The 24,188-nt window shown below is 40.5% G+C and overlaps 1 protein-coding gene across 3 annotated transcripts in view; it reads right to left on the bottom strand.

Moving 5' to 3' along the window:
- Positions 1-254: 254 nt before the first annotated feature.
- LOC143146395 (putative ferric-chelate reductase 1 homolog) overlaps positions 255-24,188 on the bottom strand; it is a 38,226-nt gene continuing 14,292 nt past the window's right edge. For 2 of the 3 annotated variants that reach the window (XM_076310661.1, XM_076310659.1), the window contains exons 2-12: positions 22,368-22,687; positions 20,612-20,703; positions 16,435-16,594; positions 8,785-8,982; positions 7,837-7,932; positions 6,688-6,844; positions 5,474-5,700; positions 4,403-4,643; positions 4,135-4,247; positions 1,468-1,581; positions 255-1,343 (exon numbers count right to left, since the gene is read on the bottom strand). In XM_076310661.1, the coding sequence (XP_076166776.1) occupies positions 1,203-1,343; positions 1,468-1,581; positions 4,135-4,247; positions 4,403-4,643; positions 5,474-5,700; positions 6,688-6,844; positions 7,837-7,932; positions 8,785-8,982; positions 16,435-16,594; positions 20,612-20,703; positions 22,368-22,592 (1,764 nt within the window). In that variant the 5' untranslated portion in view covers positions 22,593-22,687 and the 3' untranslated portion in view covers positions 255-1,202. The remainder of the gene's footprint in view (positions 1,344-1,467; positions 1,582-4,134; positions 4,248-4,402; positions 4,644-5,473; positions 5,701-6,687; positions 6,845-7,836; positions 7,933-8,784; positions 8,983-16,434; positions 16,595-20,611; positions 20,704-22,367; positions 22,688-24,188) is intronic. The other variant, XM_076310660.1, reaches the window with a different exon arrangement.

Genomic DNA, 24,188 nt, shown 5'->3' with positions numbered 1-24,188 from the left:
ATCGAGTTCAACCGCCATCTCGTTCTGTAGGACCTTAACGATAAACGGATAATCTTTCCCGGTGAAAATTCAAAGCGACGAAAACCCCGAGACGCGATAGAATAAAATCGCAATAAAGATGTAACGACGCCGCCGCCGCCGTGGAAATTGCGCACCACGCGAAACCTCGATATGGAAATTCCGCGTGCATTCCGCGTGCGCGCACTGTATCGCCGTGTCGCGCGCCTCGATCCGTGAATTGAGAAACACAGAAATATTTTTACCGAATTATATTACTCTCCGCACGGTGTGCGATCGTACATATACATTTATTTATTAACAATATCGATAACATACGAACAACGCTATTACATCGGTTAATTAAACGCAATCCCGTGACGCTGGCCTCCCTCCTCCCCACTTGCGAAAAAAAGAAGACCCGGTTTCGCGCGCCGGTACACGGGACGACGACCGATCGTGTGGTAGAAAATAAATCTAAACGCGTGTAAAAATCGAAAAAAAAAAAATACGTTACAAAATCTAATACTGTAAACGTTACCATAAATATAGATTCTGTGTATATCTTGCTTGGAGATGAGAAACTTATAGATAGAAGCACCTTACGGGACGGATCTCTGGTGGAGATTCCAGAGGGATGACATTGTACGCGAGTAACGTTTGTAAATAAAGTAACGATCATTTGCTTGTGCTTGCGAGAAAAAAAAAAAAGAAACTTGCGTTATCTGAATCGCGATCGTATTTAACGGACGGATATACATATACGTGTACGCGCGAATATTATAATTTATACGATCACCTGTTCGTTTGAAAACGTTTGAAGGTCAGTCTGAGGGAAAAAAATACAAAGTGTAGGTACGATTGTCGATGTTCTCGGTATACTCAAATATGTCGTTGGTATCTGAACGTTAATACACCATTTAACAACGGTTCCCTACCGTTAGCGATTCCAAGCTACTCTCTCCCCGGTGTTTCTCGATCTGGTTGAACAATAATATCGTCGGGTAATTCACGCACCGGTATAGTTCTCCGAACGATGACTTGCGTCACTTCCAGACTCGTTTGCATACAGACAGTCACTCGAGTGTGAGCAGTTCGAAACATATTCGCGAGACAAACAGGGCGATAGAGATACTCCTGACGCGTCTCGTGCGCGATCAGGCGATGCAAATGTCCCCACGTTTGCGTTGGTCGTTGAACGGTGATTAATAATTCTTAATGGTGTTCGTGAAGGAGATCCACGTGTCCTCGATGGGCGCCAGCACCGTGATGACGATCAGCGCCGCGGCGAACAGCACGATCACCACGAAGTAGACGCCGAAGATGAATTTCCTGATCCCCGAGTGCTGTCGAACAGAATACAAAATGAGTGAATGTACTCGCTGGAGGGGGGGGGGGGGGGGGGACGAACAAGACGGATTGAAAAATTCTTGGCGCACCGAGTCGATTCGTATTAGCAGTGAAACTTACGGGAGCGTCCTGTCTCGTATCCGGATGGACGATTGAGCAGCGGGAATGCATGTCTTTCATGGGGAATGAATTTACCCTCTGATTGGCCTGCCTATCAGAGGCACATCCGACGAACTGGAACATACATAGATCCTCCTTCGTTATACTCAGTAACAATATTGTGGTATCGGATTTTCCGTGCCCGCCTGGGTCTGCTCACGAGCGCAGGCTTAGAAGAGATGGCGCTACGTTAGGGTAAACTAACTGCGTTAGGGTAAACTAGCGATCTGTCCGCTAGGTTTCCCGGAAGGCACGAGTATCCCTTTACAGGCGGGTCTTGCGAGACCACCGCGCGTGGGAATACGTGAGGACGAAAGGGAATACGTGTGGTGTTCCTTACTTTACAGAGAAAATGAAGAGTGTTTGGAAAAGACGAATGATTAGAATGGCCGAACGTGAGCGAATGTCTGAAGTAAGAGGGACTGAGGATCGGAATGAAAGAGAATGAATACGCGTGGCTGTATAGAGCGCGAGAGGAACGTTTTGGAAACAGTGTGTCACGGAAAGTATGTCGTAGTATGACACAGTATGTCATAGTAAGAAAGAAGAGTACGTAACAGTATATATGTGATATGACAGTTGAAAAGACGAAGACGATAAAGACGCGTGCCGAGGGCATCGAGACAATTAGTTTGGTCTTATACACGGTCGATCTATCTTTAGCGGAGAAAGAAACTAATTGCCAATACCACGTTTAATACTTAATAACACTGTAACACATAATATATTTAAATATACACAAACACAGTGCACGAGTACAACAATTTTTTGGAGGCTCGTACGAGGATCAACAATTTTGGACATACTACGACATACAATATACACTCGAGGAACACGTGTGTCCAGAACGTTCCGAATTCAGAATTGCTCGAGTAGCTAGGCTACTACTCGGTTTGGGTTCGCGTAATGGCCGCCACCGATCAAAGGTGAAATGTTTTGGATATAATGCGCGATACAAAACTCGTTCGTTGTTATTAACGCCCACTTCCGAAGAGAACCTGGCCCGGCTAATTGCATCGGGATTGTGAACAATTCACCGCAGGAGAAATTTAGAACCGTGGTTCGTTACGAACCGTTGAACTGTTCGTTGGATCGAGTACATTATGACTGCATACGGGTGAACAATCGTTAACGGGGAGGGGATATCAACCCTTTGACCACGGACGATTTTAAATACGCTTTGCGCGGAAGATGATCCCGCATTTTTAGCCGAAACACGCGTAGAACACTCATGGACGTTTAATTGTACGCGTTGATTGGCCAAGTAAGTATACTGGTCAAAGAATTACGAAGAATTGGTACGAGGTGTTTTATCTTTGGTATCTCAGGAACAATCGATGGCATTAGATAAATATTTTTAGAAATATTTGTGCGGAGAAAGGATGAACGGATTTTTATACCGTACTATTTCTCCCTTTGTAGCGAACAATTTTTTTAAAAACATTTCCTATGAATGTTTTATCTCGACGCGGTGGTATATCTCAGGAACAATCGATGGTATTAAAAAAACATTTTTAGGAATATTGTTTTGGTGCGGAGAGAGGATCGACGAAATTTTGATACAGTAGAGTGTTCCCCTCCGTACCGGACAATATTTTTTCGAAATATATTTTTGATATCTTCGATTCTTCGCGAGATATTCCTCACCGTATCGAAATAAAACAGATACTCGGTGCACGGAGTGTCCTATTTCAATACATAGATACTTCTTGAATAGAAGGTTGATTTAAAAGAAATTCACTCTTTCGCTTTAAGTTGCTTTCAGGGAATGCATTGAAAGTAAAAATAAAAAAAAAAAAGATTGAATCGAGGGAACGTGGTGTAACTCAACGATACTACAGATTCGGCGTTACGTTATCTTTGATAATTCGTGGATATTTAAAATTACATAATTACATCAATGTTGAAGGTAGTATTCTTGCTACAGGGTACAAGAGTACAGAGACACTCTCTTTCCTGAGTAATGATTTGTATAATTGAAAATAAATTTATATTCGCCATACTGTTGTCAGGGTAATACAAACACACGACAAAACAAAATAATTAAAATTAATTACCACGAGTGGTACGAACGTTGGAGCTCGTTATTTGTATCTGAGTTCTCGAGACCAACTTCCACGTACGTACAGAAACTTAATATACGAAAAATGAACGAAGTCGTCAAGTTCGTACCTAGGTCCCTCTTCTTTGAACTAATGTTGAATCTCGAGATAACAATTTCAGGGACCCGGTACAAAGAATTTCAAGTTCGCAAATAGACAATGTTGCGAAACTCTTGTAACACAATCCATTCGAAATAAATGCTCGAAAGTGGCAGCCTTCAGCCGGTCGAGAAGACTTTCGAGATCATTGAGTTACTTGTTTGCGATCTTGGGTAACCCCATTGTTGCACAAAACCTTGAAACATCCTTGACACCTTCACCATCCAGCGTTCTTGGTTACGATCCCAGGATTCTCTTCCACTTCCTATATACCTTATACGTTGGATTTTTTTTTTGTCCACTTCAACGTCCTCTCGAAAATCTCCATTTACGGACGAAAGTGGGACACACTTTCGTGTAGACAACATATACAACCCGAATAGGTATAGGAGACTTTTGCCTTATAAATATCAAATATCATACTTACCGTGAGTATGAGGTGAGTCAGAATGTGGAATACCACGTAGGCGACCAGAATCCAGTCGACCCATTCCGGGAGTTTGGCCTTGTTCAGTCGGACCGCGAAGAAAATTGCGATTACTGTGAAAGGAATTTCAATGCGGCGGTTAACCCGTTGTCCAGAAAATGTATACAAAAAAAGAAGAAAAGAAAAGAAAACACTAAAAAAAAAAAAAATAGGAAATCATTATACACGCATAAAATACACCGTCGGTGTGTCAAGGGATGAAACTCACTGCCGCAAATCTGCGCTGCATTTCCAACGAACCAGTGCGCCCAATTGAATAGAGGTCTTCTTGGTGCTCCCGGATGGGGTCTCGCGGCTGCCATAAACGGTTGAATGAAAGCTAAGATCGTGGTGGCCAATCCCAACGACGCGTGTATCACCTCGGAGCTCCATTCGCCCAATTCGACGAATATTATCACGAACGCGGCCAATGTCATCGACCAGGTGAGTATCATGAAGAATCTGTGCCACTTGGATACGGAAGAGATAACGTCTGATATTATAATGATACGATACTCCACCGATAAAAAATACACCATACGAAAAAATTGGATCGATCACCGTAACGATCCACGAACACTCGAGACAATACGAACAAGTGTCGTACACAATTACTATATGAGTGTCCTTTGGCCACCAAAGGCGACTTCAATGTTATCCTTGGGCGTCGGCCAAGTTTAAGTGTTCTTCCGCGAAGTTTAGACACGCTAGCTCTCGACACCGTCACGCGTGACATTGTATCGAGTAGGGGAAACGATCTCCACGAAGTGAGAGCGAAAAGAAAAAAATGAAAATTGAAACAAATGAATTTTTATCGACGATGAATCGAACCGTCGCCATCAATATTCGACAACGAACATGTAAGTATGGTAACAACGATCGCCCATGCATCTTGTAAAGGCTACACCGCGTCCACGGTGATGCGTTGTAATTTCATTCGGATACGACCGATTAAAATCCGATTACGCAAAATAATTAATACACGCATCCCGTGCGGCTGCGCGGGAATCGCGTACGCGCGTCGACGGTTAATTCTCCGCGTAAGGGACATTATCGAACTGCCCTTCTGTTCGTGGTTCCTCCGATTAAGCTCGATCCCGGACTCATGGACTCACGGAGAGCCGCATCGACCCACCAAATAGGTGGTCATCGCGCACAACCTCACGGGGTCATTAGTTCCACGAGCGAAGGATCTTCTGGGCCCTTCTCTTTATACACACGTGCACGTACACGTACACGTGTGTACACAGAGACACGTAGATGTTTTCGCGGACGATTACAGGAAAAATTGGATACTTACGGCGAACCAATGGTCCTTTCCGCACAATTGAGAGCTGACCCACGTTTGCCGGTAGTATCTGGCGAGGAGGATACCGATCGACGCCGTACCAATCCAAGATGCCAACATCAACGCCCCGTGTACACGAATTAGGACGTTGCTGACCGTTGTGTAACCTCCGACGTCGGATAACGATTTCGCACCGCCGCTGGCGTCGTAAACCGTGTCGTGGAACCCGACGCCGTTACCTGAACATTTCAACAAGCGTTTCTTCAAACGGTTCCCCTCTACGGGCCGGTTCACGGCTTGTAACCGATAATAATCCCGATCCGGCCGGGTAATTGAGAACGGGGAAACGTTATGGACGGTAAGATGGGGTGGTCGATACCAATTCGTTATCGAACGTGTTTCGGTCTTGCTTCGAGGGAGTCTGGTAAGTTCTATCGTTGGATCGGGGCTTTGCGAGTTATTGCGTTGGATCTGATTTCTACGTGGATGCTTCTTTGTCGACCATCTTAGCGTTGACGGTGACTGTAGTCACCCAGTATTGCTTATTGCGTCCTGACCGGTGACTATAGTCACCTGTTATCGTTCGTTGCATCCTTACCGGTGACTACAGTTACCTAGTATCGTTCGTTGTATCCTGAGCGGTGATTACAGTTACCTAATATCGCTCGTTGTATCCTGACGGTGACGATAGTCACCTGTTACCGCTCGTTGTATCCTGAGCGGTGACTACAGTTATCTATTATTGCTCGTTGTATACTGATGGTGATTGTAGTGGTAAAAGGCTAACGAATGTTTACATATGCCTACTAGTTCAGGATAGTAGCTCCTTTAGCGTCACACTGTTGATCTTGATCACCATTTTCAGTCGATAGGAACAACACGTGTAACGGTAGAGAAGCTAGTTAACTGTAACATAGTGTCCGTTCGAGGATACTGATCGTTTTTAAGGATACAATGACGATTCCATTCACAAAGGATCGATATTAAAAAATACATATCCGCGTAGAATTTTTTGTTTAAGATCCAACGTTTCATGTGTGACGATTCGATAAACGTTGAACGCTACTATGTCGTCGATCGTGAATCCCAGAGTTGAAGTTTCGTTCCGTTGGGACACCGGTCGGACAATTACGGAGGTCTCGTCGGAACTGTTACAGGGGTTCGACGCGATCTCGAATATCGTGAATGTTCCAAACGGAGTAAAATAGGAAAGAACGATTACGCACTCTTTAGGGTCTTGCCAGCGGCCAGAAGTAGGTTGTACGGTGTGTTGACGAGGTCGAATTCACGGCCTTGAACGACCGTAGTTTTCTCTCTCCAAAATTTACAGGAGATCACGTCATCCTTGATGGAACTCGACTCCAATTGCACGGCCCCTTCCTGCTGCAATGGTAAATCGTAATATGGAGCAAGGTCGTTTCTTCGGCTTCTCGGAAACCGCAGATCGACGCAATCGTTCCCACGAAGGATCGATCGGTAACAATGTTAACACAAGAGCGAAAGTCGACCATCACCGCGAGAGTTCGTTGAATCGGGGATTGGTATTAATTTCACTTGCTCGCGTGCAATGTTGGCCTCGATACAGCACGCTCGGTTGCACCTTTTTTTCTCTCTCTCTCTCTCTTTTCAACGCGTCATATGCTCAAACGCTTTCGACGCGAGCTAATTAACGACGAATCAACAACGCGACACCAAGACGTCGGATACAGTTATCACGTTAATGGAAAACCAGAGACGTGTCTATCTTTGGGCCATTCGTGAGAAAACGGCTCGAGAAAAATACACTCAACCTTCCTATAACATTGTTAATTCGTTCCGTGTTACATCGAAACAGTGTTAACATTCGAGTTATTCCATCTTCGTGTTTTTCCATTTGACACGCGAACCCTCCGGGGCAAAAATGTCCCGAATGCATGGAACTCGAGTTTCTAACTTTGTAACACGATGAGACAATTAAAGAAACATCTAAGCGTCAATTGTAATGGATAAATTGTACAACTGTGAAAAAACGATACGAGATGATCGATTGGGTCGGTGAAGACCCGAGAAACTCATTAGAATTAACGAATCTTTTCTTGATGAAAATAGGCACGTAACATTCGTACTCGTATTATAGGATTGTCGTAATTTTGTCACCGTGTTGTAAAGGGTCGAGTGTAGTACGATTTAATGAAACTCGACGGTACCTCGTGCGCAAAAGATAGACAGGTTCCACATCCCGTGTTATAATTAATGAATCCAATAGTTTTCTGTTTGTTAGTTTTCTACAATCACCGAATGAAACTCATTATTTCGACGGCTCATTATTTCATGCAATGATATCCCAGCGGTTGGTGAACGTTTCGACGTTTTCGAGTTGGTACTGCGGTACAAACCATAGGTTGCCGGGTATTATGCTTTCCAGAGTTCCAAGACATGTGTAAGGCAATTTCTCCTCCTTCGTTCGCACACTCGACCACACTGTCGTCGCCCTGCGTAAGAGACAAAGGATTAAATGATCGTCGACACCGGAGTTATTGAAATTACGAGGCTAGCACGCGAACCACAAGCTTGCACCCGCAATGTCCCGAACCTACGAATTCAATTAACGCGATCGTTACGAAACATTTCGTCGTGATCTGTAATTCCATAAACATTTAAACGACGGTGATCTCGTTTACTTTTTCCACCTTCGTTGAAACGATCTCGATTTACCGATAATTCGTTGTTACATTTTGAAAATTGTTACATCAGCTCACAATGAACCTTACATAAGTTCCTATTCTCGTTCACCGAGAACGATGATTAAAAATTTCCCATGATTTTCATTGTTCTAGCATCGCGGTTGGATTCGACAACGCTATTAAATTTCTTTACGCCACAAATAACATTGTCATCGTATTTTCTCTATATTTTTATTTTTCTCGCTCCCGTTTCGTTTGCTTTTACGACTGGCCTGCATCTATGAGTAATAAATACGTATTATCATTGTTATTATTGTAATCAACCGGTTCGCGCCATATGATAATTCTGGGCACAGAAATAAATCAGAGATGTTCGAGGAAAATTTTCTCACAGCGCACCGTTCTCGGGAAAATCAATTTTTGACAATGTTTGAGGACGTTTGAAGACGTTTGAAGATCCCTTCGGAATTGATTTTCTCGAAAACGAGACTCCTCGTGAAAAAATGTCGTTTCACGTTCTCGGTTTATTTTTACACGTAGGGTCGTCCATACGTACTCGATGCGGGGTATCGTATGCACGTGACTCGTCGAAACAAGGCTAGCTACGATCGAAAAATATATAAAATCCCAGTCGATGTTATTTAATATGAATAAAATTACCATTTTGCTGTCGTCGGACAAGCCAACGGCCACATATTTGCTATCACGTGCTTGCATCTCGAAGAAATACCGTTCGCCACGAACGAGCACACTGACCACAGCCATGCAATTTTTGGTCTCCACGCATCCCGCCGGTGTACCGAAGCAATTCTTCGTTGTCCCACATCCGTTGTACAAAGGGTCCTCTGTTTCCTTCGTCTGAAATCCAAGTTCATCCGACGATGACACATTGTCGAAAGAATTTGTCGCAAATTTTTCATTTCCTCGTACGCGAGATCTGTACCCAGTCGAGCCAAAGTCCCGTCGTGAAATCTCCAAACGTGTACTCACGACCTCGAGAGTAACGAAAATGTTCCAACGAGAACCGAAAACTATTTATAAATATATTTTCGCGAAATCGGCAATTTTTAATTCGAAACGTCGAAAAATGTTCGAAATGGCCTCCATTGGCGTTCACGCGCCCGTCGATACGTCGTTATCGTTAATTGTCTCGTGCGTTCGGTGACACCCGTATCCAAAAGACAAATGATTTTAAAACCGATATTTATTCAAATCTATTCGTTACTTTTCGAAGTGTACGATATGTTTTGGAAATTTTTCGACAGGACTGTATGTGTAGGTTCGTACAAGTTTAAAGATTTTTTAAATTTGACCAAACGCGATCAAATCTTTCAAACAGATCTCTCTGTACACTGTAGAATAAATATTAACATTTCGAATGTTACTCGACACTGTATACATACCTTTCGAACACAATTTTGGATAAGAATGAAAAAGGTGTCTAATGATACCTATGTATAAATTAATGATCTAATAATTAATTTTCAGTGGTTTAAAATTGAAAACTATTGAAATTTCACCGAAAATATTAACTGAGCGTTACTATTAAAATACAATTCGAGACGAGAAATTACAGTTTCGAATTTAAATATTTCATCCCTGTAAATTCTTAAGGGCCCCTTTCTTCGTGAAGTTCTCGAAAATGCAAAATTTGTAGATACCTACACTAACCTGTTGCACAATAACTGAATACTGCTCTCGGTTCTGTACAAAGATTATTATCTAAATCAAAACAAGTAAAAATCATCGATTCGAGAAAAATGACTAACTCGGCACTCGTAATTTCTAAATTGTTTTATTTCCTTAAAAACCTTATTTCCTTTCACCCGATACTACCCAAGCAAACGTCCTTTCAATATGAAAGAATACAAGTTACTATAAACTGAACGTACAATTATTAAAAAAAAAACCATTGATTCTATTCAAACAGAGGTGTGCATCGAACAATTCGAGCTACGGTATGTACATACGTTCGAGTCGACACTAGCTGTGCTAATATAGCGTTAACAAAGACATAAATAATCATTCGTCGAGTTACATTTATTGTCGGATATAAATCGAGCGAGTTCCGCGAGACTTCCGAGAGATTTATTTTCATCCAAAATACCAAGATATTTCCGGCACAAGAAATCCGATTCCGCAATATATGTATGTGTATGTATGTGTATGTGTATAACCAGCTTGCGTCGAGCAGCTTAATGGAGTAGTTCAGACCTACTCTGGAAACTCCTCAATAAAGTTTCCAAGTGAGAAACCGAGGGACACGGGAGGGAGGGGGGGAGATTCGTTCGCGCGGTACCATTTCTCACGATGATCTTGTTTCGAAAGTGGACCGGTTAATGAGGACGACACGCAAAAAAGACGTCGACCTGTATCTTTTCATTCATCGTGCGTCGATCCAAGAACGTGCCTCGCGCTGGACTCCTGGTGAAACCTTCACCCAGGGCAGTGACATATCCGCGTCATACGGTGTACAGAGAGACGTAACGATGTTTAACTCTTTAAAGTACAATGGGTTAAGAAATGTCCCACCTTTAACTCTTTGGAGTACAATGAGTTAAGAAATGTCCCACCTTTAACTTTTGGAGCATAATAGGTTAAGAAATGTCCCACCTTTATCTTTTGGAACATAATAGGTTAAGAAATGTCCCACCTTTAACTTTTGGAGCACAATGGGTTAAGAAATGTCCCACCTTTAACTTTTGGAGCATAATAGGTTAAGAAATGTCCCACCTTTAACTTTTGGAGCACAATGGGTTAAGAAATGTCCCACCTTTAACTTTTGGAGCACAATGGGTTAAGAAATCTCCCACCTTTAACTCTTTGAAGTACAATGGGTTAAAAAATGTCCCACCTTTAACTTATGGAGCACATTGGGTTAAGAAATGTCCCACCTTTAACTCTTTGGAGCACATTGGGCTAGAAAATGTCTCATCTGAAATGCACGACTGTTAATATTCTATGTCATAATTGAATATTTAATGAATCTTTTTTTTAGTTCAGTTACTTTGTATCATTTCACACGTTTAGCAACTGCTTCCTCAATGAGGTAAATAAACATGTCCACCGCGACTTATCTCCCTCGAATGGTTAATTATGGGCGTACGCGGAACGGAGGAAAATGGAGGCCGTTGTCTCGACAGGAAGAGGAGTATGATGACCAGCCTTCAACTTAGACACACCTCGCGAAACAGAGTAATTACGACGTTGGGTGCCCATTACTGGGTTCATAGTTGGTGATGGGATCCGTAATGATGGCGTACCGCGAGTTTTATCATTAGGATCGTGCTCGATTCAATATAATTCATTTTGTCGAGAGTGGTATTCGCGAGAGAAACCGTTTTGTTTAATATCGTTCGATTGGATGAAAAATCTACGAGTATATGTATAATTTGAAAGTGAAATGCGATGGAGTTCTGCGTACGAGATGTTTGATATGGTTTGAGTGATTGAAAACGGTCTATAATTTATTTTTCATTTTTACTAGTAATTCTATTTATAAAGACTGCTACCGTTCCTCCGGGTACTGGCACAAGGTTCGAATATATATACGTGCTGGATAAAATTAATTAATTTTCAAAAATATAGTTTATTATCCGACTGATCTTGTAATCTACTGGGTAAACGTAATTTATATCCAAAAATATATTTTACTATTGTATCGATCTTGTAGTCTACTGGATAAGATTAATTCATTAATGTCTTGCATTTTGGGGAATTAAGACAAATTTAACATTGGTCTGAGAAAATAACGTATTGCAAGTGTTATCGTAATTCATTGCGATAGGATCGAGTTCGATTCAATATGGTTCACTTTGTCGAGAATAGTACACGTGAAAGCAACCATTTTGTTTAATATCGTTCAATTGGATGCGAAATCTACGAGTACATGTAAAATTTGAAAGTGGAATGCGATGCAACACTATGTATGGAACGTTTGATGTGGATTTAGCGATTGGAAACGGTCTATAATTTTATCTCTCGTTTTACTATCAGTACTATTTACAAAGCTGCTATAATTTCTCCAGGTACAAGATGCAAATATAGTGTGCTGAGTAAAATGAATTTATTTCCAAAGATACATTTTATAATCCTATTGATCTCGTATTTCTAAAAATTAAGAAAAATTTAACAGATTTGGTATTGATCTCAGAATTCATTATTCCCAAAAACATAAGTTTGGTAGGCTAATAAAATATATTTTCAAAAATTAATACCTATTTAGAAAAATATGAAATTACACAAATGTATTTTCAAAGACATATTTTATTATCTCGATCTTGTACTTTTGAGAATTAAGATAAATTTAATCTAGAATGTATCTCAGAATCTTACATTCTCAAAAATATGAGATTAGTAGCATATACAAAAATATATTTTCAGAAATTATAAAGCCAATCTACGCAATTACGTGCTCGTAATATATTTGTTCGCTATTCATTTGCATCGCGTCGATCGCGACATTGTCCGATTGTATCGTCTACGAATTTTTACGCGGCTCATTGTCGTTGTAATAGCGTTCATAATTGCAGTTTCTCGTCGCGTGAAGCTGAAAACGAACACACACACACACACGCGCACGCGCGTTAATGATTGTGAAAGGCATCGAGGGAACTCGAGGAGATGAAATCGCGCTCTGTACGTTTTTTCGTTCGAATCCACGGCGCGTAAATCGTTGATCGATGCAAAATATTAAGAAATCATTTCACCTCAGTGAAGAAAGTTTACTGGTTTAGAAACACGCAGAATTCACCGACTATTTATGAAAGCTTCCGTCGTGCCAGCCTCCACACTCGCGAAATCGAGCAAGTGTTCTTTCAATAGGCCCTAATAACGCTCCAACAGGTTTCAGTTCCAGTGATTACGATATCGAGTTAAATACTCGCTGTAACAAGATCCTTTATCCGATAGTCACGAGTCGGTTGATTTAGAAATTGAATTCCACGTGCAAAATTAACGAGCAAATAACATTTTATCGCTCGAACTCGAGGAAAACGCTAAAACAATCTTCGGAGATTAATTATTCCGCGAGAAGATGCGCCAACAAATCCGTAAGTCATTGCAGATTGTGCACCAGAATTGTCCGACGCAATTAAAGACGATCATCGGTGACGCGTTAATCATTGCGAAGAACATCGAGAAAACTCGGTCAAGATAAGATCACGCTTCGTTTCCTCTTTTTTTTTCCCCGAACGCGCTCGTAATGACACTCAACGCAAACCGTCGAGATACGTTTTCACGTTGAAACAGAAGTGATTTTCGTCAATTATTTTCCAACGTAAAATCTCGATGAAACTTTTCGTCCCTTACCGTACACATTCTCTAACATTCCAAGATACAAATCCGATTTGACTCTTTTCGATTTTTTATTCCAGACCGACATAAAAAAAACACTAGACCGCACGTCGATAAGAAGATAAACACTCCGAGAATAGTGTTCGTTGTTTTGTAAAAAGTTAATAAATTGTAACGAAAAAAAAAAAATTTACATCTTGAAACGTTGAAGAATATATGGAAAAAGGTGGGGAAAAATTTCGTCGAGGTTTCACCTCGTAAAAACATTTGCGGGAAAATCACTTTTATTTTATCCTTTTTACTTTCTCCCCGCTTAAATGATAAGAATTCCAGCGAGGGGGAGTACGGAAGATTTCGAGCGTACAGCAATCGTTGATCGACCATTCGTTACGCGGGGGTTTTCAGTGTTTTGCTGTCGCTTCTATGGATACGAGAGCGTCGATGCGTCAAAGATAAAATCCCGCAAAAATAACTCGACAATAGAGCCGATGACGCTGGTAAAAATCACAGACGCGGTCGTGGATCGAACGATACGAAGGTGAACGGCGAAAGTACATAAACCATAAAACCGAGAGCGGTATCTATCCCGTGCCCCGTCGAAAATTATGCATCTGTACGTGGCTCTAACTGCATAGCGTGCACGTGTATACATGCATAATACATGCGGCCGCGCATCGCGAGGCAATATTCGTTAAAACATGAACTTACTTTCAACTCGTAAATATTCCAACACCCCTTTATCGGTGCATCCCGCGCGAACAATCATGTTCAATTTTTTTTTTCTTTTTTTTTTCCTACTTCCGTCGAAGAGAATCACCAATTATGGTTGTCGAAACAATTTCTAAAATTTCACGAAGAAACTTTTCCCGCTTCGGAAGATGAACGAATATATCAACATTTACAACACGGATTGGTTCGGTTCTACTTACTCCGTTATTGTTAACGACGCTTTCTGACAGGGAAACTGTTGCGAATTAGATGGAAAAAATTTCTAGAATTTTTCCGAGAAATTTTTCCTTCTGACTCCATTTAGAGCGGTAGAGGATCTAGTGCGCAGACAAGGGTTTCGAAAAATGTACGTACGTAGCAATATTTATAACACATATTCGTATTTGCATATTTCGTTTGCAGTTGTTCGTAATACGTTTCCAGTCGGATGGTATTGTTAACGATGTTTTCTTTGCAAAGAAACAATTGCAAATTATTATGTTGAAACGATCTCTAAAATTTCTCTAATCAATTTCAATTCTATTTATCCGATTTGCAATGTTTGTACTATCTACTATTTTTCATCGAAGAAGTCACCTTCTGTTTTTCCTGTTTGATTCATTTAAACAAATAACTTTATCTTTATCAATCGTAAAGTGTGCTTCGAGAAAATGTTGAAATATGTGTATAAACATTCCTGTCGTCAATTTCTGTAACTCTGCTTGTTTGTCGCGTGACTGTTAACAATAGATATTTTAGCTCGAAAATTATACTTGATCGATTAATGTTCTCCGAACCTTGTCTTTTTTCCGGATAAACGCATACATGATTTACTGCAAAATAAATCATAAACGTCTCCCGAAACGTTTCTACAATCTTACCATCGACCCCTTTTTATTTCTTTTATTTGTAATTCAAAGTACCAAGCTTTTATCTCGAACTTTTCTTGCTGATGCACGTTTAAACCAACATTAGATCCAAGGGGCGCCAGCTTGGCAATTCCTGGTCGTATACATATTAGTAATTAGAAATTCAAATGTGTCGAGTGTATCGAGCCTATAAGAAGACTCTGAACTGGATAAATGCAACTCTGCAAAATAATCCAAAAGGATCCAAGCAAACAGAGTTCCGCGAACTGATCATTTTCAAGACAGTCAGCTTCTCGTTTCCCGATCTAAGTTCTTTGTATTGTAGCGCGTAAAATGTATTGACCAAACTGGCTATTCCAACTCGTAAAACTAATCTGAGTAAATATATTACAGCAAACTGATTATTCTCGAGCCATCGAACATCATATTTCTTAACCCAAGTTAGAATTCATAGATATTAGATGCATTAAGACTAAGTAGCTAAAATCTTAACTGGCTAATAAAACTTGGGAAAAATAATTCAAAAGATACGAGCAAACATAGTTCCGCAAACTAATCATTCTCGGGTCATCAAACTTCTCATTTCCAAATCTAAGTTAGGTTTTATACGTATTAGGTGCATTAAGACTATGGTTGAAATCTTGGCCGACTAATGCAACTCTGGAAAATAATGTAAGAGGTCTGAGCAAACACAGTTTCGCGGACTAATCATTCACAAGATAGCTTCTCGTTTCTTAAGTTCTTCGTACTATCGTATATATATCATAGAATGACTGGTCCGTTTAAAGTAGACGCATAAATTATCTCTCGTAAGTTTCGATGCACGCTTCGGTAATATATTCCGAGGTTATCTGTAATAAATTATTAACACACCGGAACTCTTGAAATACGCAGTATCGTTATGCGTAATGCGCAATAGTACAAAAAACTGATTATCTCGAAAATGATTAACTTCCTGTTCCTATCTATCTATGAATTCAACCAGCCAACTAACAATATACCCTACTGGGCGTGTCTTGTTGAAAAAGTTGATTTTTCGAACCGTGGTTTGAAAATTCGTTTTTTGAAGAATTTACTGAATTTTTATAGAAGAGAAAATTGTGTATTTTTTTTTTTTATCGATCCGATTTTGTGTCGATAAATTCGTTTCGCGATGAAATCAATCAGCGAAAGATCGATAAAAAAAAATCGAGGAGTAGTATCTACAGTTACTAATTACTATATACACTTGGCGTTTATTCTATTTCGTGTTGATTTTACATCTCCTCTAGAACGCGATCGAGTTGCGGCAAATGTTGGTTTCGAAGTTGGCGTCTCGATTTCACTTCGCTTGTCTTTCCAGTGTGGTTGATCATCGCGACCGCTGCTATGATTATCGGGTGTGAAAAGCACGTTTACCTCGTGATCGGTGGTCGGGACGTAATGAGAGAATACTTACCTCGTAATCGACGGTCGGGTTGTAATAGGGCGGTGTGGTGGTTCTAAACGTGCTGGTCGGTGTGGACGAGGTCAATACGTCGATGGATCGTTTGTTAATGTTAACTCTTGGCGATTCCACGCCGACCCAGTACGTACTGTAATCCTGCGCGAAGGTGGACCTAAAGCAGGAAGAAATCAAAGGCAGTGGATCAGTGATCGTGCGGAGTCTCGTGTTAATACGATCGGTGAAAGGGAAATGACAACTTTTGCGCCAGACAGAAATAGATCGTTCCGGAGAGTCGATCGAACAGTATAGACGAAACGGGTATTTAATATCACAAGGTTTCGTAACAATTTAGAGGCACACCGTACCGGGGGAAAATTGTTGAAAAAAGTCATGGAAATTTTATTTTTGAGCGATTGCTATTATTGGTTGCGATTATAAAAACGTAGACGATAGACCATGGAAGTTTGGAATATTGTACAGGGGTGAGCTTGAATAATTAAGGATAACTTTTAGGGTGGATAATACTCGCTAAATAGAGCAGAAAAGTCTTGATAAACACGGGTCGAAAAATTAATATTTACAAAGTTACGAACAATTGTTTGTTTCCGTTTAAGCAAGTGCCTTCAGGAGCTATCGTAGCGTATGGAAACAATGAATTATCTGTTTTTTTTTCACTCACACGTGTATGGTGTATGCAAATTTCTATGGTCGACTGTATTTAAAGGACAGAGGGCGTTTCCTGAGATACTAAGCAGTATGGTGGGGGTAGATCCTCGATGACCTTGAACGGCCAATTTAATTCTCCCCTACTAGAATTCCTACCAGATCGAAAGTTTTCATACAATATCCATCGTTCATTCATACAGTGTAAAATATTCCATTCTATACTTCGAATTTCAATCGTTATTCAACGAGCAACAGACAGAAAAGCTGTTTCTCCTTTATTTTCTAAATTCGTTCGAAACTTTCATCCCGATGAAAAAAAGAAATATTCCCCATCGCTCTACCTCGAACTGTATATCAACTTGCACGTATTACACGAACCGATAGAACATTACGAACTTAAAATGGAAAATCGAACACGAGAAGCGTATAAATCGCGATCTTTCCGGTTCAAACGCGAATAACAAACATTTAAGAGATATCGAGCAGTATGGTGGGGGTAGTTCCTCGATGACCTTGAACGGCCAATTTAATTCTCCCCTGCTAAAGAGTACTAGGGATGGATATCCCTACTAGAATTCCTACCAGACCGAAAATTGTCGTGCAATATCCATCGTTCGTTATACATCACCAAAATATTCCATACTTCAAATCTCGATCCGTATTTTCCAAATTTATTCAAAACTTCAATGAAAAAAAAAAATAAATATTCCCACTTCTATCGCGCGATACATCAACTCCCACACATTACACGACCCGATGGAACATCACGGACCTAAAATGGAAAAATCGAATACGAGAAGTGTATGAATTACGACTTTTCCGGATCAAACGCGAAACGATCCATTGGCGTAGCCTGGGCGTGGGAACGGTAGATAATGTTGAGAACGGAGGGACGAGCAACGGTTGAAAAATCTGTTTCGATAGCGTGGAAGTTCGAAATCGCGGTGGAATCACGGCCGAGTCGAAAGACAATTTACGTCGAACCGGTTATTTACGGTTATCGGCGCGAAGTTGCTGAAGTTTTAATAGGTCGGGCCTCTGCGCGTATTAATTGAGCGTTCAGGAATAACCGGGACCGGGGGAGCCCGATTATGAGCGGAAAAGTTTATAACGAATGTCCCGGGCGTTTCTCGCACCGTTACGCGCGTTATACCGTATTCCGCTCACGGGGCTGGCGTAAACCCGTGCCGCGTGCCACGCGTTCATTCCTAATCGTAATTCATATGCCGACAGATCGCGGCGCGTTACGTGAGCGCGTTACATCCACGTTGCTCCCGAGACCGAGTTTCGACCCAGAAATTTAACGTCCAATTAATCGCGACTATATGACACCGTGCTGAATATATGTATATACACTTTGGTGAGTTTCTTTAATTATTTGAACCTCGTTTGAAAGGTCAGTAGCACGCGTACATAATTACCGTGGCTACACGAACCGGGCGGTCGAATTTCTCCGCGAATTGAATTATCACGAGGATCGTGGTGATAATAGAATATTGTCGAGGTGCGAAGAAATAATGTTACTCTTTGATCGTTTTCCTCGGACTTGAAAATGTTAGTTTAATGGGAGGAAATCGTTATCTTGGGAACTTTTTCGTAGCGTTCTCGTGGGAACGGATATTTAGGAACAATAGTTTCCTTTGCGTAATGTATTGCGTTTATTTCGGACAGCAGATATGTAAATAATAGGAAACTGAAAATAACGGGTAATCTTTTGAACGATCGAAGGAAACATCACCGACACGAGTGAGATGTTAAGGTTGAGTTCTTTGATCCGTCGAACACGCGTTTTTAAATATTAAAATTAGGGTAAGAAAAGTACATTGCGAATCGACGCGAATGTACGCGGAATGGTTAATATTCAGTCACTTCCCTGCGTCTTGACAACAATTTTCTATAATCGAACAAAGAATAATCGTACCTGTTCCTGTCGCGCGAGAATTTTTATTTTTATTTCTCAAGAAATATTTTATACGATCCGGAATTTTCGTTTTCGAGAACTTTTATTTAACTCCTCTCCTCCGAACTTCTAATGTGAGAACTTTTATTACATAACTTCCATCTCTACCGTTGCAACGGAATCTGTTGAAAACGTTTCGTTCTCTTTTCTTTTTTCTTTTACAAACATGCGGTGAACTAAGTTAAAGCAAACAGTGACGCGACTTACGGACACCGATGCACACTCTTTCCTCGATTCAAGAATGATAATCGAATAATAGTGTTCCAGTTGGATAAAAAAAATAAAAACGAGAGTACCAATACTGAAATATTCCATTACACCGCGAATTAGCTCCGAGTTACGGCCGAATTAACGATGCACGCGCTTGGATCGTTAAAGTAACAGAAAGAAAATGAAACGCTGCGAAACACCGATACAAGCTAGCTGGGTAACTCGTTACCGGTGCAATGAAATTGTTGAATCCGTTGCTGAACGTATAAAGCAATTTCATCGGATGGGGATATAAATTATATAACGAATTCACCAGTCACAACCGTCGTAATTGATAATAACTCTGCGATCTTACGGCGGTGAACTGTGCAAGTTTAAAACGGTACTGAAACTGGAAGACCTTTACATCCAACAGGTCGTGACAGGCTGACATGGATTATGAGGGAATTTAATGTGAAAGTACGCCGGCGCTTGATTTTCGTGACTCGATTCACCTTGCTTCCGCATTCCTATCAGTTATTCCCTTTACACACCCAACAACCGTGTCGTCATGGTGCATTTGCTGCAGCGTGCACTACCGAATCAAAGTAGATTCACTTTATTTCTAGTCCCTTTCAATGAAACCGAATTGTCCGCTGCGCATAAATTTGCTTCATATTCGAATTCACGCGCGACGAAAGAATTCGTTGCTGTACACGTGCCCGATACATTGCCCAGCTTTACCAACGGTTAGAAATATTATCCAAACGCGTATTTTTGGAAAGTGCGGACACTTTGAGAAAAATTCGTCAACCGTTAATACGTGAACGTGAATTTTTGGAGCTTCACATTCGACATTTGAACGTGTTGCACGATTCTCGTTGCGAAACTCGTAAGTTCGCAATTAACGTTATCGAATAAAATGTATTTACGGTGTTCCAGGTATAATAAAAATGACATCGGGCGTGATAACGAACCGAATTGGAAACGTTAAAGGTCTCGTAGCGTTTCTGAAGGATATCGATATGCACACCTAAATCTGTACCATTTTTACGTAACGAGAATATTAATACACATGGAATATTTTTCACGATTATAACAAAGATTATATAACGTAAGGTTAACAAATATCGAGCTATAAACACAGTTTAACAACGAATTCGACTGTTTCAATGGTTCTGTGTGATTGATGTGTAAAAATAAAAAAATAAGAAAATCGTACAAGGTGAAAGAAATATGTTAAAGTTGTTCTTATTCGGTGTATTTGAAGATGACCACAAATTGGTCGAAATTGTTCAACAGTAAACGGCTTGCTACGACCACAAGAACCGTCATTCCGGTAAAATTGTTCAAGCGTCGTCGTTTAATACTCACTTGAAGACGATGGCTCCCTCGTAGTCGGCAGGTGCCTCCCAATCGAATTCGAGATTGTGTTTCTTACTGGTGTTCGTGTGAGTCACTGCATTCTTCATAGAGCAGGAAAAGAAAAAACATATTATCGAATGGTAAAACGTCGCGCGCGCGTCCTTCGTGCAAACGCACGACACATGAATCATTCAGCCTTGGGGTCCTTAACTACGATCGGAAGGATTTTGTACCACGGAAACGCTTGCACGGATTATCAGACTTTCCAATCGTCGAAGGAGAGCCGCCTCGATCTCTCCAAGGAGTCTTTCGCGCGTTTCTTCGCGTACACAGTGTTCAAAAAATTTCCCGCGACCGAAAAATCGAGAAATCGGGAAGAAAGAGCGCTTAAAAAATTCCTATACAATAGGAAAAATATTAATCGAGGTCCCATATCTACGAATATGTTTAAAAATTCCTGTACAATAGGAAAAATAATAATCAAAGCTCCACATCTACGAATACATTTAAAAATTCCTGTACAATAGGAAAAATACTAATCTAAAGAGCTACAATTTCCGACGTACGATCATAAATCAAGTTGACGAACGGTTCAAATTCACAAGTTGTATTTTTTTAACTTACGTTACCATTACAACAAGTGAGGATTTTTGTATTGCATTTGGGTGGTCAGATAATGGAGAGATTACTACATTTGCGTTTCATAGTTGATCGTTGAAAGCTCCTGTAGCCCGAGTATTTGGATCAGTAATTTTAACTTCTGTTTTATTAAAAGTAGAAACTTACCAACGGAATCTTTCGATCTAATCCCCGTTCCCCCACACTTTTCACGCGTTAAAAAAGTCATTGAAAGTTATTTTTGCGCAATTTCCGAAATTGGGTCGAGCTCTTTCGCCAGAGCCACCTGAACCTCTTCCACCCCTGTTACAACCCTCTCCCCTTCGGGACCAGCTTCCAAATGGGGAGTAAAATAAATCTGTTGCTCCAACCCCCTTACGCAAGGTTTAATTAACTCATACGTTTTTGATTGCGTTTCGTCTGATAAAAAAAAGAATTCACCAGCTGCTCTCCACTTGCTCAAGTAAACAGTCTTCTACTTACAAGGCACACCGGAGAAATATTTCTTTTATCGGAATTTAAATATAATACATTGAGACTCGAACGATGTCTACAATTTTTTCAGGACCTTTTTCGTAACAATTCATAAATGAGAAAATATATTAAAAAATATTCACTTAACAAATGAACCCTTCACCCAAATGTTTACTGTTTCACGCTCACACATTGTACAAGTGTCCCGATATTTTTCTTTCTTTTCGTTCCGAGCAATATTAATTCCCTTGTAATTATTTTACGATAACATTGTACGTACAAACGTATCGTCAAAAAGATATTAACGTTTTTCAGTGTCTCGATATTATTACACACTTGTGAAATTCTTTTTTCTATTTTCAAATATAACGCGTAAAAAATAAAAATTAATTTCGAAGAAATGATCTTTCTTCTACCTGATTGGTTACACCTGTGACAATGGAGAGCATCGAAACGATTTTACTCGCATTCTGTTATACTCGGGCTGAAAACAAGGGATTGTAAAAGAATATGAGGACAGAAAGATGCTTGTAATTTACAATTGCAACGTTATCGGATGTATAACATCCGTGGTACATTAGGGAGAAAAATCGGTCTAAGAGATTTTTCGGTCGGATATGTGGTCTTTGAGAACTGAAAGCATAGTTGATGCACTGCGATAACATGCTTTTACCTTTACACCTTGCGTGCACTCGATGGTCCGAGCTGAGTCAGGTAAGTTCGCGAATTCCCCAACAAATTCACCAGTCTCGGCGTCACGCGCGAGTATCATGAAGCCCTCGTAGGCCAGACCTTGAGGACTTCCCAGAATTAAGCGGACTCTGCCTTGTCCCGCAGCCGGTAAAACTTGGTAAGGAGGAGGGTAAGTTTGGTTCTTGCTCCCTGGGTGATGAGGCATCAGATCCTCGCACGACTGTGTCGGCGCACCATTGGGTAAACCGAACACGCTCACTGAGAGCAAACTCAGAAAGACCAACAGCGACCTCTTCGTTTCTGCAACAAATAAATTTTTCGTGGAAAAAAAATTTGCAACCGCCTCGAAAGTTCTGTTGAAAATTTTTCTCGTCAAATGACTATCAAAGTTCGTCCACCACCAACGCTTCCCAAATTTTTCCTCGGTTTTTTGTAATTTATTTATTAATTACGGTCCTCTGTGACTAGTCGAGTTTTCAAACGTAGAATTTATAATTTACCGAACGAATAGAAAAAATTAACATCAATCTTCTCCGCCCTTTGTCTCACGATAAAAGATATTAATATCAATTTTCTCCAGCGCTGTTTCAACTTAATAAAATAAAAAAAAAATGAACATCAATTTTCTCCATCCTTTGTGTTGATCACCCTAGCTATTGAATGCCTGAAATATAATTCGTCGTCTGACTTTTAAATTCCATCGACGACACGCGAAACTGTAAAAACATACGGAATCGAAGTCCGACTTCTTTCGAATCCCGATAGTTCGAAACCCGCCATAGACACGCGAGACTAGTCTCTCAACAAGAACCGATCCCACCGACGATCTGCCCTTATACGATACGGACACGCATTATTCGATCTGCTTTTTACGTGCTCCAGACCGAGGAATAATTGCGAGGATGCTACGTACACGGATATCGCTCCAATTCTAGGAACATCTACATGTATAATAGAGCAGCCCTACGATGTATAGCGCCGAAGAATTCGCGCTTCTTTCGCGACACGAAGAATCTGTGACTTATGACTCTGGTTTTCCGCGTAGATACGTCACTTGCACCCATTGAACTGTTTAACGCAGGAATGTCGTGCATTAGTCACCGCTACGAACGGACCATAGTTTCCTGCTGTTTCTTTTTTTTTCGAACTGGTACCGTGTGCACACGTTCAACCCCACTTGCGGACAATTTTACATTGTATTTTCCGATGCCCTTTGATGAATTCGACGATCTCAACAGATTGCTTTTTGAATTTTCTCACAGAGTCGATGCGAGCGAGATGATAGAACAATGAGATCAATTTTGGTAAGTTGTTAGTACCAAATACAGGGAGACGTTGTAAATGATCGATGAAAGGGAAATCTTAAGAAGTTGCTCCAACGGTTTCTAGATTTTTTTTCTTTTTACGAGTCAAAACGAGTGAGATGGAATAAAAGTGAGATTAATTTTAATGCGAAAGGATGCTACCCTCTTTGCATTTAATTGGTAAGAAAATTCATGATTTTTTTATGTATTTTACGATCACGATCGTTTCTCGATCTCTTCCAGTTTCGTTAAATAAGACGTTCCTCGAATTAATGTATTCTCGAATGTCCTTTCAAAAATCTTCTTTATTTCGATACAATCTATCGTTGAAAAAGTATTGCAACTGAACAAATAATAATTACTTGGACCTGTATTTTCGTAACTGTTAATTGTTTATGAAATCTCTTTTTAACGTGTTATTTTTTCTTCGCCTCTGTTATTGTTCCCAACATTTCGCGCGAAATATTTCTCGTTTCGATGTTACATTCATTCGATCA

The sequence above is a fragment of the Ptiloglossa arizonensis genome, chromosome 4 (genome assembly GCF_051014685.1).
Source record: "Ptiloglossa arizonensis isolate GNS036 chromosome 4, iyPtiAriz1_principal, whole genome shotgun sequence".
Classification (NCBI taxonomy): Eukaryota; Metazoa; Arthropoda; class Insecta; order Hymenoptera; family Colletidae; genus Ptiloglossa; species Ptiloglossa arizonensis.
This window is presented reverse-complemented; position numbering and strand designations above follow the sequence as displayed.